General features: G+C 42.5%; 1 protein-coding gene across 9 annotated transcripts in view; it reads right to left on the reverse strand.

The window, feature by feature from the left end:
- EPB41L4B (erythrocyte membrane protein band 4.1 like 4B) overlaps positions 1–17,310 on the reverse strand; it is a 169,372-nt gene that overhangs the window by 119,060 nt on the left and 33,002 nt on the right. For all 9 annotated transcript variants that reach the window (XR_014689205.1, XM_084508190.1, XM_084508187.1 and 6 more), the window contains exon 2: positions 717–821. Coding sequence is in view for 8 of the 9 variants with exons in the window: in XM_084508187.1 (XP_084364313.1) it covers positions 717–821 (105 nt within the window). In the remaining variant the exon portion in view is untranslated. The remainder of the gene's footprint in view (positions 1–716; positions 822–17,310) is intronic.

The following is a 17,310-nucleotide window of genomic DNA, read 5'->3' on the forward strand; positions in this document are numbered from 1 at the left end:
ATGTCAATGTTTCTGCTGTTATCCCATTCTTTTGTTTTAATGTCACAGAATACATCTTTATTCTCTTGCTTTCTGAAATATGTTTACATACTAACCAGATAACCTAAAAGCAAACACATTTTCCAAGTCTGCACACTGTCTATCCACAATCCAGGCTGTACTCACACCGATACCTCAGCATGTAAAGTGAATGAAGAAAATAATTTATAGCAATACAGTTTATGTAAGGTTGCGGTCCTTTAACCTAATCTCTCTGCATTTTAAATACTGTACTTCCCACCCCTCCTTTTACCTAGATGGTGGGCATCACTGGATAGGGAACAGAAGGAAAGCTTTTCTCTCCTATCACAAACAGTTTACAGAGCAACACAATCTTTGCATGGAACAGCTAGGATAGGAGTAGTACTAAACCTTTGCTTGTAAGGTATTTAATTCATTTATAATACCACGAGGGTACTAATGAAGCATGTTTTCCTTTACCTACAATCGTTGCTTTTTCATATTTAGCATGATGAAGTCATCATGCATGTATCACAAAATAACATGCCTAACTTTGAAGATTTAACTTTATTTGCAAGATCCACACACAACATCAATTGTTTCAGCAATATATCCCCTAATGCCTACACATCTCTGTGAAACTGCACTGAGAACACTTTTAGAATATGCAACACAACCTACCGCAGAACATAAAAAATAACTAAATTTATACTTACTGTAATCTGGGAGGCATCCATGAACTGTAGGCCAAAGTAATCAGTTTCCACAAGGTCCAAATGATATACAATCTGGTCAAATAGCTCCTGTCCCTTCGCATGTTTCTGTAACAGAAAAGAAAGTGTTTTTGGTTTGTTTGTTTTGTGACTGTGTGTACTGGGGAGACAGGTGTGTAGGATTTTTGTTGTGGTTTAAGTTTAAATATGGGGAGAAGCATTGCACAATGGAAAATAGTTATCTAAATAGTAATCCTATGTATTCTGAAGAATCATGTGGACTTTTTTTCCCCAAGAAATAAGTGACATGTTTCATCTGCCGCAACAGCATCCAACTTTATTCTCAAAGAAAACAGTCAAAGTTCACTGTAACTCTGAGTACAGGAGAGAAACAGAACACTTACAGGACGTTCAGTCTTTCAAATCATGGAGCAAAAAATACCCCAGGAAGCCAAATTCTCCACTAAACACTTGCTTGACACACTGCCCGAAATCTGCTGGCTGTTATCACATGTTGACTGTAGTCATGCAGTGCCACATACCACCACTTCAGCTGCAAAATACATTCTGGACAGCTTGAATACTTAAAGAGCACCACGAGGGAAATTAATGGGATTTGATAAGAATCCTTCAATCACGTTGCTAATTCCAATCGCATTTATAGCCTTCAAATGGAGCAAAGAATTATAGCTTTTTGGTTTTATTTAGCATGACACTTGTAACACACAGGCATGGAAACGAAGCTAACCCAACTCATAGACTATGGTACTAGCAAGAAAGTAAGCTGATCTTAAAGCTCAGCTGCGATCTGCACATCTACTTGTTCAGAGTACAGAATTGAAGCACCCAGTGCTTCAATTTTCAATGCTAGAAGAAGTGGAGCATGGAGGTTACAGGTGGGTAGGAGGAAGAGAGTATAACAAGCTAATTTTTCTGCAAGCACTGTTGTGTTACGCAGGAAAAGAAGTTTACAAATTCCTGAGGGGGAAAAAAAAAAAAAAAAAAAAAGGTTGGCTACGAATGAGATTAACATAAACCCCAGAAGGAGACAGAAGCTACAGCTCTATTTTATACAGGAACGTACAGCACACAGGTCTGGAAACAATTCTCTGCCTGCTGTGCCTCCTTCCACTTTGAGGATTTTTTTAAATTTTTATTTTAAATGCTCTAACTTATCAGGCATTCCCACTTCATCCCAAATCCTAGCAGAATTTACCAATTTCAGCTGAGATCTATATAACTTCCAGTTTCTTTAATTTGGCCTTCTGTGCAGTAGCAGCATTAATCATAACACAAAGAAACTCCTGTCCAGGCTTCCAGACTATCTAAAATCTATCTTCTCCAGTGAGAGACAAAATGAAGAGTTTCAGCTCTATTTTTTTCTGAGGTCAATCAAGCTTAAATAAAATTTATTAATTATACCTAAGTAGCAACTCATTTGGACTAACAGTGTAGAACACAGAAATCAAATCGATAAGGTTCTCATTTCAGGAAGAGCATTAGGAGTGCCATTAAAGTTGCATAAAAACTTAGACAAGCATTAAGCCATCATCAGAAGATACCGGTTTATTATTTTAGGGCATGGAGAACAGGAGGTCAATAATAGAGAGTCTTAGTCAAAGTTCAAGAAACCACCGGAGGCAGACAAGATGACAGCTTCTTAAAGCAATATATGGCTAGGAAGTTAGGAATTTTCGATGTCCAATCATTGTTATAAAACATTGCTTTTTTATTAAATTGATATTTTTATTAAAAAAAAATATCCAGAATGTTTACTCATACACGGTAAATTCAGCTCTTTTTAAAAGATGCCAAAGGACAACAGAATTAAGACCAATTCCACTCAAATGAGGGAGAAAAAAACCCTCTGAAGCAATAAAAAAGGCAAGACACGAGGAATTCACAGAACTGGGGATATACGGATTTGATGCCCTATGATCACTACTCCTGGTTGCTTGCTCTATGGCTACCTGCATGTTTGCCTTAAAATGCCACACGCCCAATAGAAACCAGAGTGCACCCTCCACCTTCTGTACCCAAATAGTAGTTAATGTTCAACGTATGTTACACGGAGAACAGCTCAGCATTGCACAGGCAGACTGTAAAGTGCCCTGTTACATACATAGCTTACAGGAGGTTATAACATTTAACCTGTCACTAAGTGACATTTCCCAGCAACTCGCACCGTGTAGATAATCAAGCTGCCGCAGCCAAACTGCTGACAAAAAGCCCTGGTTTTGAGATGTTCCGCTCAGGGGAAAGATAAAAGGAGCTCCTCCCCACTACTGACCGTAAAGGATGACCTGTTGGAGTCTGACCACAGGCTGATAAATCGGTACCTGTGGGCTGAATGAAGTGGATGGCATCGACAAAATGGAAGCGGTTTTCCTCAGGAATTGCTGAGGCGCACATGCAGAAGCATAGCCTCTAACAGAAAGGACATTCGGATTATGAGAAACTTTACATTTTCACAGTCTTGTCCTCCCTCCCTTCCTTCTAGATAACAGAAGATAAAAAAAAAAATGCTTCCTCTACTGAAACCTTGTGTCAAGTGAGGAATATGAAACTGACTTCAAACAAAATTTCCACAGAAGATATCATCAGCTGGAATTCAACAAAGCACACTTACTCCACACAGCTTCACCTAGTGGATATTTTTTGAAGACACTTGTTAAAAAAAAAAAAAAAAGCACTTAAGCTAAGAATATTTTATAGCCCTACCTTGCTAGACAGATGGTTCATAACTTTCAGATGTAGAGTATCTGCATAACCCACATGTCAAGAAAGGAGTAGTAGTAACAAACAACATACACAGACTATTACATGGAGTTATTACCTTGTTATGAAAGTTACTATAATTGGAAAGAGTGATGTAATGCGAGTTGCAAAACCATTATTATTATTTTTTTTAAAACGAAATCATTGCCAGTTTCTGCTGGAGCCTTCCTTGGCTCCCAGGAGAACTTGTGTGAGCACCATAACACCTCACAGACAAGCACCGGGGGGCATTTCAAATGTTGAGCTTACAAACAAATTCCACCTGCAGCAGAAGGTAAAACTGAGCTAGCGTGAGGCAGTCCCCTGCATTCCCTTTTGCCTCTTTGTCCTTGAGGAAACACAGAAAGACTGAACTACATTTTCAGGTTGGGAAGCTCTGTAATAAGGCACTACTAGATGAAGAAAAGGAAAAAAAGAAGAAAGTTGCTCACATCAGCCAGCCACATGAGCTGTTCATGCCTCAGAGTCATGCCAGCTGCATCCTGGCAGCACTCCTCAAATAACCCCTTGTTCCCCCATCATATTTTCTTTGGGACCATGAATGATGGGATCAAAGAAAGTTCTTAGTTTAATGAGGATTTATCATCGGGTCCTCCTGCAGGAGCTCAAATCGGTGCAGGCATAAAGCCCCTTGTATAGCCATGGTGACAGCAGCGTGGCCCACAGGTGGAGCAGGCCTGAATTTTTAGCTGCCAAAGGCTTCCAGTCTCAGGGAACCGGGGAATTCTTGTCAGCTAACGCCTGACAAAACAAAGATTAGCTTCTCCAATGAGAAGCTCTTCCAGAGTTGACAAGTGAACAGGCAAGAGGTTTTAGCACGCTTTTGGTGGGCAAGAAGGAAAGGGCAAATTCATCAGCCAAAGACATTTTACATCCACCGGCTCAGTCCAAACAGGCTGTTCAGTGTTGATTTTAGCTATGCCAGAATTATCTGAAAGGTTCTGCCAAAAGGCATTAAAAGGGGATACAGAAGCCAGAAAATTTCCCCAATCTGGTGCAGATGTGGTGCAAGAACATCACTGGTCAGTCTAGGAGTCCACGCAGCAAGGTAGCTGCCGTGCCTACCTTCCCAAACCTGAAGTGCTCTGCAAAGGAACAAAAAGTAGCCTGTAGCAACCAAGTAGGGTGCATTACGTGGGCACAAGTGGAGTGGATAACAATTGTTGAGTCACACCAGAGTTCAGATTGCAGCACTACAAACTAAGGATTAACAGATTTCAGAAATAGCTGAAGTTGTGCTTGGGAAAGCGACCTGTCAAACAGGCCAAGTGTACATGAAATAGCCTGCAAGCAAAGGAAAAAAAAATGAAAAAAAGGTAAATACACCACTGCAAAGAAAAAAGTCAAAGCCAGTTAGCTGTAATCTCTCCCAGACTGAATGCTGAGTAGTAGCAGGAGCGAGTACACAGGACAAATTTAATTTCTTTCCCTAAAGAAAGCACAACGTTATGTATTCTGTAACACATGAAATATTTTTGCAGAGTGGGCTGCTGTGATCTCATGGTCACAGACAACCAGGTTTTAGCTTCTGGCAAGTTAGTAAAGGAGCATTTGTAGCTAGCAATCCTCTGCTCCACAGGCCTGATCCTGCTCTGCAGCAATCAGTGCCTCTCCCTGGCATCTCCTGGAACAGGGTAGCTCATTATGTTCTGCTCAGGACTCTTACACCTCAAGTGTTATTAACTCATTTCTCACTTTTCAGCTGTATTCCTAAAGCTTTACCAGCTCTGCTGGCTGTATTATTTAGTATTAGATTACACTAAATTATACATACTATATTATATATTGCTTTGCCTTTTAACAGCCACTGGCAATGCTGTCTCCTAGCATTTTGGACATGTTACAGGCAAAACATGTGTAAAGCCATTTGGGTTGCTTATTAACCTTGACTTCTGGTGCTTGTTATCATCTGTCCTTTAACTCTCTTCTCCACAGTCAAGCCCTCAGTTTCTCAACAGACACCACCTTCTGCACCCTCTAAGCTTCGTCCCTTAGGGGCTACAGGGAAGTAGCCACAACAAACTCAGTGTTAAGACTAAAAGAAAAACAAATTTATTAACACATCTTATTTCCGTGGGTGCCCTAACTTGCTTGAGCTCCTTGAAAACATTAGGTTATTTTCTTACCAGTCGACCACTGACTTCAGTTTTCAGTCCTGGCTCCAAGCTCAGTTGAAAATATGCCACTCTTCAAATGACCATTAAGCCTCTCACCCTGTCATGCCAGCACCAGCTGCATTGCTTCAGAGCCTGCTGATGCATGTAAATTATGTTTAAATATGGTACAGACCATAGAAACCAGCAGCATTCCTGAACGTGCCCAGAAGAAAATGCAACTGATGATGCATGTGAAGTTTCAGGTGAAGGCAAACCAAACTGATTCTAGCTGCTTTGAGAAATTAGCTAGAAATAAAATTTAAAACCCTCCAAGCCTCCCATAGCCTCCCCTCTATAACCAAAACAAAGAACCCCCTCTGCCCCTCCACCACCACAAATGCCAAATCCATACATGCACCACCAAAAACCCAACCAGAAGAAAAAATCGCCTCAGCGGTGGTTGCTTACTTATTACCTTGAATGCACAAACGTTTTGCTCCCAGTCATTCCTGTCAATAAACCCAAACTGAAACTGCAGTTTTCTGGGCAAAAGCAGCTTATGAAAAATAAACGAATGACAACAGCCAAGCTATTTCCTTCAGGTTGTCAGAAGGCTCAGCTAAAGAAACAGCATTTGAGTACATCCTCCCTGCTGGAAGACTGGGTTTCTGTGGCAAAGATGCCAGTTAGAACTCACAAACAGATATTAAGAAAAAAATCCCCAAACAGTGGGTACAATAAACCTCATTATTGTTACGTGCCAGTATTTCTGTACAGCACTCAACCCCACCTCTCCACCAGTAGTTACTGGTAAGAAGAACCAGCGTTCAATCCCTGCTAAAGACAGTGGAAATAGGGATTAACGACTGCAAGAGGCAAACAGCACCTCTGTTCTGCTTATACAGGATGGCAAGGATTCAAGGGAGAAAGTCTGTAGAAGTGGTGCGAAGGAAAAGCTGACCAAGAACAAATAAATAGATCACTGTATCTGATATGTGCCAGGCAAGGTGCTACACAAAACCAAGCGGCTTCTAGTTGCATCATACCACCTTTGACCATGCTAACATGGCATAGGCTGATAGGAGAGATTTGGCCAGAGCTCTTAACCTGCTATGTGAGGGTAATCTTGTGAATTAAAAAAAAAAAAAAAAAAAAAGTGAAAAACAAACCCAGCAAACCCAAAACATAAAGAATAAAGGGTGGGGAAAAAAGATGCTATTTTCCTACTCTGCAGTAGGAATGAAGAAAGGAATAGAAAAAAATAAAATAAAAAAAAGGAATTGAATTATTCATAAAGTACAAACTCAATGAGATGAATCAGAGATTAGAATGTCAGCATGGCACTGTAGAAAAGCCACAGGAAAAAAAGACATCAGAGAGGGAATTACCTCAGGCACGTAACTCACTGAAAAGTCCAAACTCATGCCAACTGGCCTGCTGGAAAGAAGTCACACGCAGATCAACACTTAGAAATGTTATACAATTTCAGGAAAGTCAGGCAAGGTCTGAGAGAGAGGATTTGAGGTCTGAGGATAGGGTTTCCTTTGCCAGTTCACACATCCCTGCTTTCCAACCACTTCTTTCCCACCTCTCAAACACATCCTGCCTCTTCCCACAGTGGGCAAGTACAACAGCACGCGGGCCAGCTTCATTAAATAGTCTGTACTGATGCTAATTTTTACTGAAAGCAAAAGTGGTTTTCAAAATATGCATTTTTTACCAACTGGGTTTTACAGCACAGCCATTCAAAAACTAGGTACAGCATACCCAGAGCTTCAGAAGTCCATGCTGCTGGTGAAAAGGAGCAAACTATCGCCTCCCAAGGCTTACATTATCTAGAGGGTGTATGTGACAGAAATTTTGGTAGAGGGCAGACCACAGGAGTAGCCTCCGTGTAAGAGGTCAGGGGCTGGCCTGTGCTAGACATGGTTTGAGCCATCTCTGCAATAGAGCCACTGCAGACCACAGCTGAGCCTGTGGTGCCTCTGGGAAAATGTATTTCAGAAAAGGCAGAACATGCCCAACAGGTGTCGGGTGAGGGAATAGAGGAAGAACAGCAGAGGGAACCCCGGAGTTAGAGGAGGAGATGCAGGCCCTGGAGCAAATATCCCTTGTGGATCATGGAGGACCCGTGCTGGAACAGACAGATATTTCTGAAGGACTGCAACCTGTGGAGAGGACACGCACTGGAGCAAAGGAAAGAAGTGTGAGGAGGAAGGAGAGGCAGAGAGGTTTCTGTCCTGACCACGGCCTCCCATCTCCCATGGGAAGAGCGAACGAGTGGCTGGGTGGGTGCTAGGCTCTTGGCCAAGGCTAACCCAACACACAGGGGAGACCCTTACACAGGGCACTTCTATGTTTCTGTCAAGTTGGAGGTCATCTGAAGGGACGGCAGTCTGAAGAACCTCAACTCTCTCCAAACGCCACATGAAAGGCGAGCGGATCCTCTAAGTGCAATTACTGTTGGCAACCCTAATACCAGGGCTGACATTTTTATTGTATTGGACTCAGGTGAAGGTGACAATTTCTGTTAACTGTCCCTACCGCCTAAATGTACCACAGGCAACACAGACCTCTTCACAGGGCTTCAGTGCTAAGTGTTAGCATTGCTGCACGTCTAAATGGGATCCTCGGGCAACAGCCAAGAAGTACAAAAAGCCCCACAACAAAATAAAACTGTAATTTTAAGGTCTAAAAGTGAGCGTGGTCTATTGTTATTTCAGATACGGACAAGTTTCCCCATCACATTTCTACACTCAGAGATACAGCAAAAACAGTTATTTGTACGGAAAGAAGGTTTTCACCCCTAGACTGCCAGCTCCCTCTCCTGACCCACTTGAAATACTACATACTCCTCAGGCTGAAAAACACAGCTGCAGAAACACAAAGTAGCTGAGATGCAGAAAAAAAAAATATGCCGAGAACTTCTAAACTACTTTATTCCACTTGAGATCCAGTTCTCAGTTCCGGAGTCCCAGAAGACAACAGAAGTTGATACGAGCTATGGGTGTTGGACTGGCAGCCGCTTCTCAGGGAAGATAGCACTAAACGTAACGTTTTGCTTCTCCTGCATGAATTGGTTTTTACCCTACTGCACAGGGCATATAGGGGCCGTTTTGATGGAGTGCTAGAGGAGATTCTAGATAATGACTTTAAACTGCATCTGAACAGTAACCCAGAACACCAATGTAAGCTCAATTGACCTAGAAGAGACCAAGGAGGAAGATGCAAAGCACTACTAGAAGTGAATCCCTAGAGAGTTCAGCAAAGAATCTCCACTTTCTTATGCTAATGGAAGTACCAAAGTTTCAAAAGACATCTTAGCTTCCTTCTCCATCTGCATTTGAATGCCCCATGAATAGAAGTGGTTTTTAAATCGACACAGTTGTACAAACAGAATTTTCCACATGGACACATTTCTTTCATACGCGTTTTACCTGTATTAGTGCCTGGCTTAATTGCTTCAGATTTTTGTTTTTAAGTAGGACGTTTATGACTGTTACAACAAGAAAAATTACCTGTAAGGCTCTACCAGCAACGTTCCTCTGGCACAGACACAGCTGAGGTGACCAGCAGCAGTGCCCAGTTTGGACACAAGCGAGAAGGACTTTATATAAGGAAGCCTGCAGGGTCCCTGATGGGCTTGTGGCCAGTAATGATACAGGTTTTGCTTCCATTTCCTAGCCTAGAAGTTTGTCAGCGTAACAAGGAAGTGCCTGCAAGGGGAGGTTACATCAGGATAGCATCACTACTGATTTAAGCTATCCGTGCTTTTAAACACACTCCGCCTGTCCTCCCTACACAACCATTCGCTTACAGGTCATGCTGCACAGCCTGGCCAAAAGCTGTTTCCTGAGTGCGGTATAAGGGGCAATAAGGAGGCCACAAAGCTGTGCTGCAGCTGGGACGAAACACCTGGAAGGGCTGTTCTGAGAACAGGCATCTTGCACAATGCCTTGCTGTTCCTTGCTTTTAATGTACAGACCAGGAATCCCACCCCAAACGTGCTGACCTGGAAAAGCCAAAAGATGTGTATTCTGTTACAAATAGCACAACATTTATGCTGCACTACCTTTTTTTTTTTAGCAAGCTGCTATGGACTACTTCAGAAATAGTCCAGAAATCCTCTGTATTAAAGAGATCCTTTGCTTTACCTCCCATATGTAGTAAGAGGATAAAGAATCCCATCACGACAGAGCAGCAATTATACCTGTCTGGATAAAATTAAAAGTTCCTTATGACCACTCCTCTCCTCCCACATAATAATGTGCGCTGTTTATGTTCACATAGTTCATACAATTGTTTCCATGTTTGTTTGTTTCTTGTAAAACTCAGATACATACCATTTGTGTTGCGTTTCATAGCAGCAAATTAACTCCATACACACGCTAGCATTAACTACCTATTCCCTTACCTGGCACAAAGTTTTACAAAGTGCTAAACCTTCCATATAAATCATATTAATCGTTGATCACCCTGACAGCTCCAGCCAATTAACAAAGGTGAGAGACACAAAATGTAGAGGCAGCGACCACGAAGGGAGCCTAGAACTTGAGGACAAAGCTCTATGGTGGCCCTGCCTCAGAAGCTCACCAGATTTGATACGCAAAGACAAACCCTTTTAGAAGCTATCTATTTATTCAGATAGCCAACAGACTTCAAACAGCACTTTTCACTTTGTTCTTTCATACATCAAGTTGCAGGACCTCTCCAAAGAATCAGTTCATATTGTTTGCCTCTCTGAAGAGAACCAGAAATCCAGAGACTGAGAAAAGTCTGCAAGAAAAACTTACTGACTAGTTTATAATCTGCAATTTAAAAAAAGAGCCAGACCAGGGAAGTCTGCCACTAAAAACAGTTCATTTGGCGGGCAGCTTAGAAGACATGATTCTTTTTAAACACAAACATAATTAGCCAAATCCATACAATTTAGGAAGATCGCTACAAATTAAATTTCTTTCTACCAAGACAGAAGATGCAATAGGAACAGCCATGTGGTTTATATTTAAAAATTACTACAATTAAAAAAATAATTAGACAATAGCTCAAGCTTATAGAAGTCACCCCTCTCAGATGATATCATTGCTCAGAGAAGAGCTAATGCCAGATGTAGGCTGACTGTATTGAAAAGAAGATCAGCCTCCTAACCTCCTCTCTGCTGAGAAGGAATTATGTAAAACAAGATAAATTCTCATCGTGACACAGAATTTAACTTCTTGCTCTGTCAAACGTTCAGATCTGATGGGGAAAAGTACACCTTACAGCGCTGCAACAGGCAGTTTGTATTCATTTTGCAGAATGAAAAGTGACTGATGTGTGTTTTTTGTTGGTGGTGGTTTGTTTTTTTCTTTAATTAAAGAAAAAACACATTTTAAATTAGGAGTCCTAAGACTGTCCACATGAGGAAGAGAACGATTGGGTTACAGCTAAAATTGATTTCGTATATCTCATGTCAACTAACAGATCCTCCTATTAAGTAAAAGGCTAAACACGCAAAAGAAGTGATTCTTAGCACCGCATCTGGTCCCATAGTTAGAATGAGGAAAAAAATACCAACCAGAATCTAGAAAAGTGATGTTTTTGATTCTTTATGAAAAAGAATCAGATACAGAGGAGAGGAAGCACAAACCTGTGAAAGTGTCAGCCTTTTTCCCCTATTACGCTCCCTGCAAACTACAATTTTTGTTGCCCATTTGGACAGAATATGATAACCATTGTATTCCATCCCTTCCAAACAGTATAGATAGATCAGAAGTAATTAAAAAAAGCCACCAGAAATACAGTTTGATTTGAAAAATTTTAGTAATTTGCAGGAAGCTTTGAGTTTTATTTTTTCACTTTTCAGTTTGGCTGCCCAGGCTGCCTTTATGCCATTAAATGGATTACAAATATTTACATGTCAGGGGAAATAAAACAGAATCAAAAACACTATTGTGGAAATTAAACCTTAACACTATAATGGAGTTTAAAAAAAATATCAGCTTTTCAGCTTGCTTATTTTACACACGTGTATCATCAGCACCTTATCAAGAACTTACAGTTGTTTCGGAACACCAGGCAAACACAGGAAAACTTCACTATTGTAACTGGACAGAAATTCAGCAGAATTTGCTAAGTCGGTAATGCACCAAGTTTCCTGTTACAGGTTAATAGGACATTCCTTGCAGTTGTCTCTTTCTGCCTAGGTATTTGATCTCAACAGAACCGCCCCACTGCAGGAGGAGATCAGGTTCAAGATCATCTAAGGAACCTGAAGGTGCCCAAGTCCATGGGACCTGGTAAGATGCGTCCATGGGACCTGAAAGAACTGGTGGATGTGGTTGCTAAACCTCTCTCCATCATAGCTGAGAAGTTGTAGTGGTCTGGTGAAGTTCCCACCAACTGGAAATTGGCCCCCACTTTTTACAAGGGAAAAAGGAAGACCCAGGGAACTACAGGCCAGTCAATGTCACTTCTATGCCCAGCAAGATCATGGAAGATGCTCCTGGAAATTATGCTAAGGCACGTGGAAAATAAGGACGTGATTGGTGACAGCCATCATGGCTTCACTAAGGGCAGATCGTGCCTGACAAATTTGGTGGTCTTCTATGACAGGGCTACAGCACTGGTGTATAGGGGGAGAGCAGCTGACATCATCTACCTGGACTTGTGCAAGGCATTTGACACTGTCCACCATGATATTGTTGTCTCCAAACTAGAGAGACATGGATTTGATGGACGGATCACTCTGTTGGTAAGGAATTGGCTGGATGGTTGCACTCAAAGAGTCGTAGTCAACAGCTCAATGTCCAGGTGGAGATCAGTAATGAGTGGTGTTCCTCAGGGGTCTGCGTTGGGACCGGTGCTGATAAAAACATCTTTGTCAGTGACACGGACAGTGAAATTGAGTGCACACTCAGCAATTTTGCTGCTGTCACCAAGCTGTGTGGTGCAGTCGACATGCTGGAGGGAAAGGATGCCATCCAGAAGGACCTGGGCAGGCTTGTGAGGTGGGCCTGTGTGAACCTCGTGAGCTTCAACAAGGCCAAGTGCAAGGTCCTGTACCTGGGCTGAGGCAATCCCAAGCACAAGTACAGGGTGTGTGGAGAATGGATTGAGAGCAGCCCTGAGGGTGTTAGCGGAGGAAAAGCTCAGCATGAGCTGTCAATGTGTACTTGCAACCCAGAACGCAAATCACATCCTGGGGCACATCAAAAGCAGCGTGGCCAGCAGGGCGAGGGAGGGGACTCTCCCCCTCTGCTCTTGTGAGCCCCCACCTGGAGCCCTGTGTTCAGATCTGGAACCCCCAGCACAAGGAGGATGTGGGCCTGTTGGAGCAAGTCCAGAGGGGAGGGCTGCAAGGATGACGAGAGCGCTGGACCACCTCTCCTGTGAAGACAGGCTGAGGGAGTTGGGGTTGTTCAGCCTGGAGAAGAGAAGGCTCCGGGGAGACCTTACAACAGCCTTCCACTACCTAAAAGGGGCCTACAGGAAAGGCGGGGAGGGACTGTGTCAGGGAGTGGAGTGATAGGATGAGGAGAAATGTTTTTAAAATGAAAGAAGGTAGGTTTAGATTAGATGTTAAGAAGAAATTCTTCACTCAGAGGGTGGTGAGGCACTGGCACAGGCTGCCCAGAGAAGCTGTGGGTGCCCCATCCCTGGAGGTGCTCAAGGCCAGGCTGGATGGGGCTTTGGGCAACCTGGTCTGGTGGGAGGTGTCCCTGCCCATGGCAGGGGTTGGAACTGGGTGATCTTCAAGGTTCCTTCCAACCCACACTATTCTGTGAGTCACTATCCTTTACAACTTCTGTGGAAATCTTTTTCCTCAGAGGCTAGAGCTCAAGCCAAATCAGATCAAACACTGCCCAGTTCAGTCGCGCACTGCTGACCCACAACCACCTCAGCTGTTTAGAATGACAATTTGTTCTTTTATTTTTTAGTTCCGGGGAAAAAACTGGCAAGAAGTCCACCAATTGCCTTCTCACAATATGAAGATATCAGCCATGCTGCGCGTGTTCAGGTTCATTTCCAAAGCCACTATAATACAAAGTGCCACTTAAAAGCAGGCTTTTAGTTGGATGCATAATGATCTAGTTAAAAATGAAATCACTATGGTGACCCCAAAAAAAGACTGTGGCATCAGTTCTTTGCAGTTGCAAGACAGCCTCCATGTAAATATCAACAAAAATATCCCTTTATAAAGCAGATTAGAGAAAAAATCTGTAAGGGAGCTGTCTCACGATAATTTTATTTCACAATTAAAGGGGACACAGGAACATATTACCACAAGCTCACAATATTTCAACGAAATAATCAAACCTAAACACCACCAGCACTAATACAAAGCATTCTGAAAATCTGAAAAAGCAACTAAGTCACTGCAAGATCAGATTTTAACTGTCTTAATTCCTACTCAAACATATTTTATTAACAGAAACAAAGCTTCTGATTTTTAGACTTGCACACATGGTCAACGGGGCCAACTGAAGACCTGGATTCTGCTGGAGCAAAGTTAGAGAAGCTGAACTCTGGCCATGCAACAGCTTTGCTGCCTAATAGCCTTTAAATGACACCGACAACTCAGCAGACTTCAAAGTCACACACATGCAGCCAGCAGAGCCTTTAACTGCAACCAGATACAGCACCGTAGCAATGACGCAGGAAGAAGTGTCAGCTCAGTTGTTCAGCTGTGTTGATTCAGAAAAAGCATGTGATGAAGTTTATACAGGCTGAGCAACAAAGCACATATGACTGTGGGTATAGCCAGAGAATCTGTAGATTAAGACAGACTTCGTTTTTCACATCTGTTTAGAAAATATGACATGCTGTGGGAAAACAAGCAATTCAGATGGAGATGGTGGTAAGCTGAATGCTCAATCACTTACCAGTCGTGCACACTGAAGGTCTTAAATTATGCCCTCTTTTAAAATCTTGAATGAAAGACCAACAAGTGTTGTTTAACTTGACTCTTTGGTCTCTCACAATGTCACTGCATCCAAGCTGGGACATAGCCTAGATGGGTGGGTAAAATTGTGGGTAAAAAATGGCAGCAATTAATGGTTTGTATGCTACCTGGACACCAGTTGTATGTGGAGCTCCTCAGGGATCTTTCCTGGAACCTGTCTTGCTTGACTCCATCTACCACATGGAGAAAGAAATGGAGCATCTTCACTAATTTTTCTTGGAAGACACCAAGCTGGGGTGTGCAGTCAACTTAGGACACTGAGAAACTTAGAGTCCAGGAAAAGGCCACAGTGATGTTCAGGGGCTGGACCACATACTTAAATCAGAAGAAGCTCAGAACTAGGCACACTTAATCTGGAGAAGAGAAAGGTTTGGGGGAGTTAAGATAGGTCTCAAAGGCCTGCTCAGGTTGTTATTGAAAAGTCCGAGCCAGATAGTACGCAGATAATAGTAGTAGGTAAGAGACCATGAACATCAACTGAAATAGCAAAGGTTCCAGTGGATATATGGGAAAGAGTTATGCTATGAGGATAATTAAACATTGGAGCGGGGTGCCCAAGGAAGGCATACACTCTCCATGTTTGGAGGTTTCCGAGGTGTGACTGGATAAAGCCCTGAACAACCAGGTCTGAATTCAGTGATGACCCTGCTTTGAGCAGCAGGTTGGACTGAAGAGACTGCTTAGGTCTCTCCCTACCTACCAAGCTCTGATTTGATTAACCTTATTGTTTCCATTTCAGTTTTACCTACGACTTGCTGGAATTTTAACAGCCTTACACCTCCTACACATTTATACAACAGTTTCAACACATTGGACTAGTGTATACCCTAATGCTACCTACATTTAAAAATTGTTTTTGCACCTGTTTTAAACCAATGTGGAATTTGCATCCTTTTGTTTGAAGGGGAACGGGGTCAGGCTTTGTTTTTAACTCCAGACAAAACCACTGCTGAACTGTTCCACAAACGTCTCCAGGCTTGACTCTCACCTCACAACAAGAACAATTCATCTATGACTAGAGTTAAAACTAATATTCAGGGGGAAAAGCAGCAGACTACATGGCCCTGACACACACAAAAAAGGTTTGGATGCAGAATGCTTCATCTTTTGTCTAACTCTTGGACGCCCACACTCCCTCACAGACTTCACAATCTTGACGTAGGCATCTGAGCCTCTCATACACTGTGTGCAGATCATTAGGTCTTCAGTATGAGATTCACAACAGCTGGTTGGGCACTCTTACTGTCCTAGCTCAGGACAAGGTTATTTTAAATCTTATCTGAAACCTGCCACACTCATTGTTACACTGAAAGGCAATACTCTCCACTCACCATACTCTGAGGAGACAAGTTCAGTGCTGTGTGATAAAACCCTCTTTCACTCCCCAAGAAAAGGATGGCTCCTTTTTCACCCGAAAGAGAAAATCCTTCCCCTCCACCCCATATGCTCATAGGAAAAAATGACTATTCTGTTATTCAGTAACTACAGGCAAATAAAAAAAAAAAAATGTTTACTGCCACAGACACAATCAACCCACCTGCATATAGATTATTCAGGATGGTTATAGGATGTGACAATACTCTCTCCCTCCTGCTAAAGTATTATACATAAAATGAAAGTGCCAAGACTCAATGGGACACAGAGTCAGTAGGGAGTGCATGCATGCCTACAAGCAACACCAAATGCATTCCAGCCCCATTTTTTCAACAGACAGGAGCTCCAAAACCTCCTCGTGTACTTGAAATTGTCGTTCTTCACCCTGGGTGCTCCCTCATTCCCAACAAACCCATTCTTTCTCCATCCCCTCCCCAAATAACAGAAGCACAAAGTTTGCAGAAAACAATATTACACATAGTATTTAGAATTGTAAAAGCATTTATAGAGCTTTATGTTTCTTTAAATATAGGTTTTGATTTATTACCTCCCAATTCATAGAATCACAGAATGGTAGGGGTTGGAAGGGATCTTAAAGATCATTTAATTCTACCGCCCCTGCCATGGGCAGGGACACCTCCCACTAGACCAGGTTGTCTAAAGCAACCAGGTTTGTCAGATTTGTCAGGCACAATCTGTCCTTTGGTGACAGCCAGCATGGCTTCGCTATCACCTCCTTATTTTCCATGAGCCTTAGCATAGTTTCCAGGAGGATCTGCTCCATAATTTGGCCAGGCACAGAGGTGAGACCTGTTGGACTGTAGTTCCCTGGGTCCTCTTTTTTCCCCTTTTTAAAATGGGGGTTATATTTCTCCTTTTCCAATTCATGGGAACTTCACCAGACTACCTGACACAGCTTCTCAAACATGATGGGGAGAAGTTTAACAACTACATCCACCAGTTCCTTCAGGACTCGTGGATGCATCTTACCAGGTCCCATGGACTTGGGTACCTTCAGGTTCCTTAGATGGTCTTGAACCTATCTCCTCTTACACAGGGTAGGTGGTTCATCGTTCTTCCAGTCCCTGCTTTTGCCTTCTGAGGCCCAGGCCATGGGGCTGTCACATAGCTCTTCTCAGCAACAACTGCAAGTCAATGCCTTCCCACTTCCCCTCAATCCCAAATTTAAGCTTCCTGCAAGTCAGACATAATATTGACGGTTTATTTGTTACACACAAAGTCAGGAAAGGCTTGTAACTCATACAAAATTAATGCCATTTTGTTTACAACACATCATTTAGAAGGAAAGCATTTTCTAATAATACAATCCAGTTGTCTTCTAGCTTTCACCACAGCTAAAAGCAGCTGGTTGTTTTGAATTTGCAGGATAAACCCTAAACTACAG

This window comes from Aythya ferina, assembly GCF_964211825.1.
Source record: "Aythya ferina genome assembly, chromosome: 2".
Classification (NCBI taxonomy): Eukaryota; Metazoa; Chordata; class Aves; order Anseriformes; family Anatidae; genus Aythya; species Aythya ferina.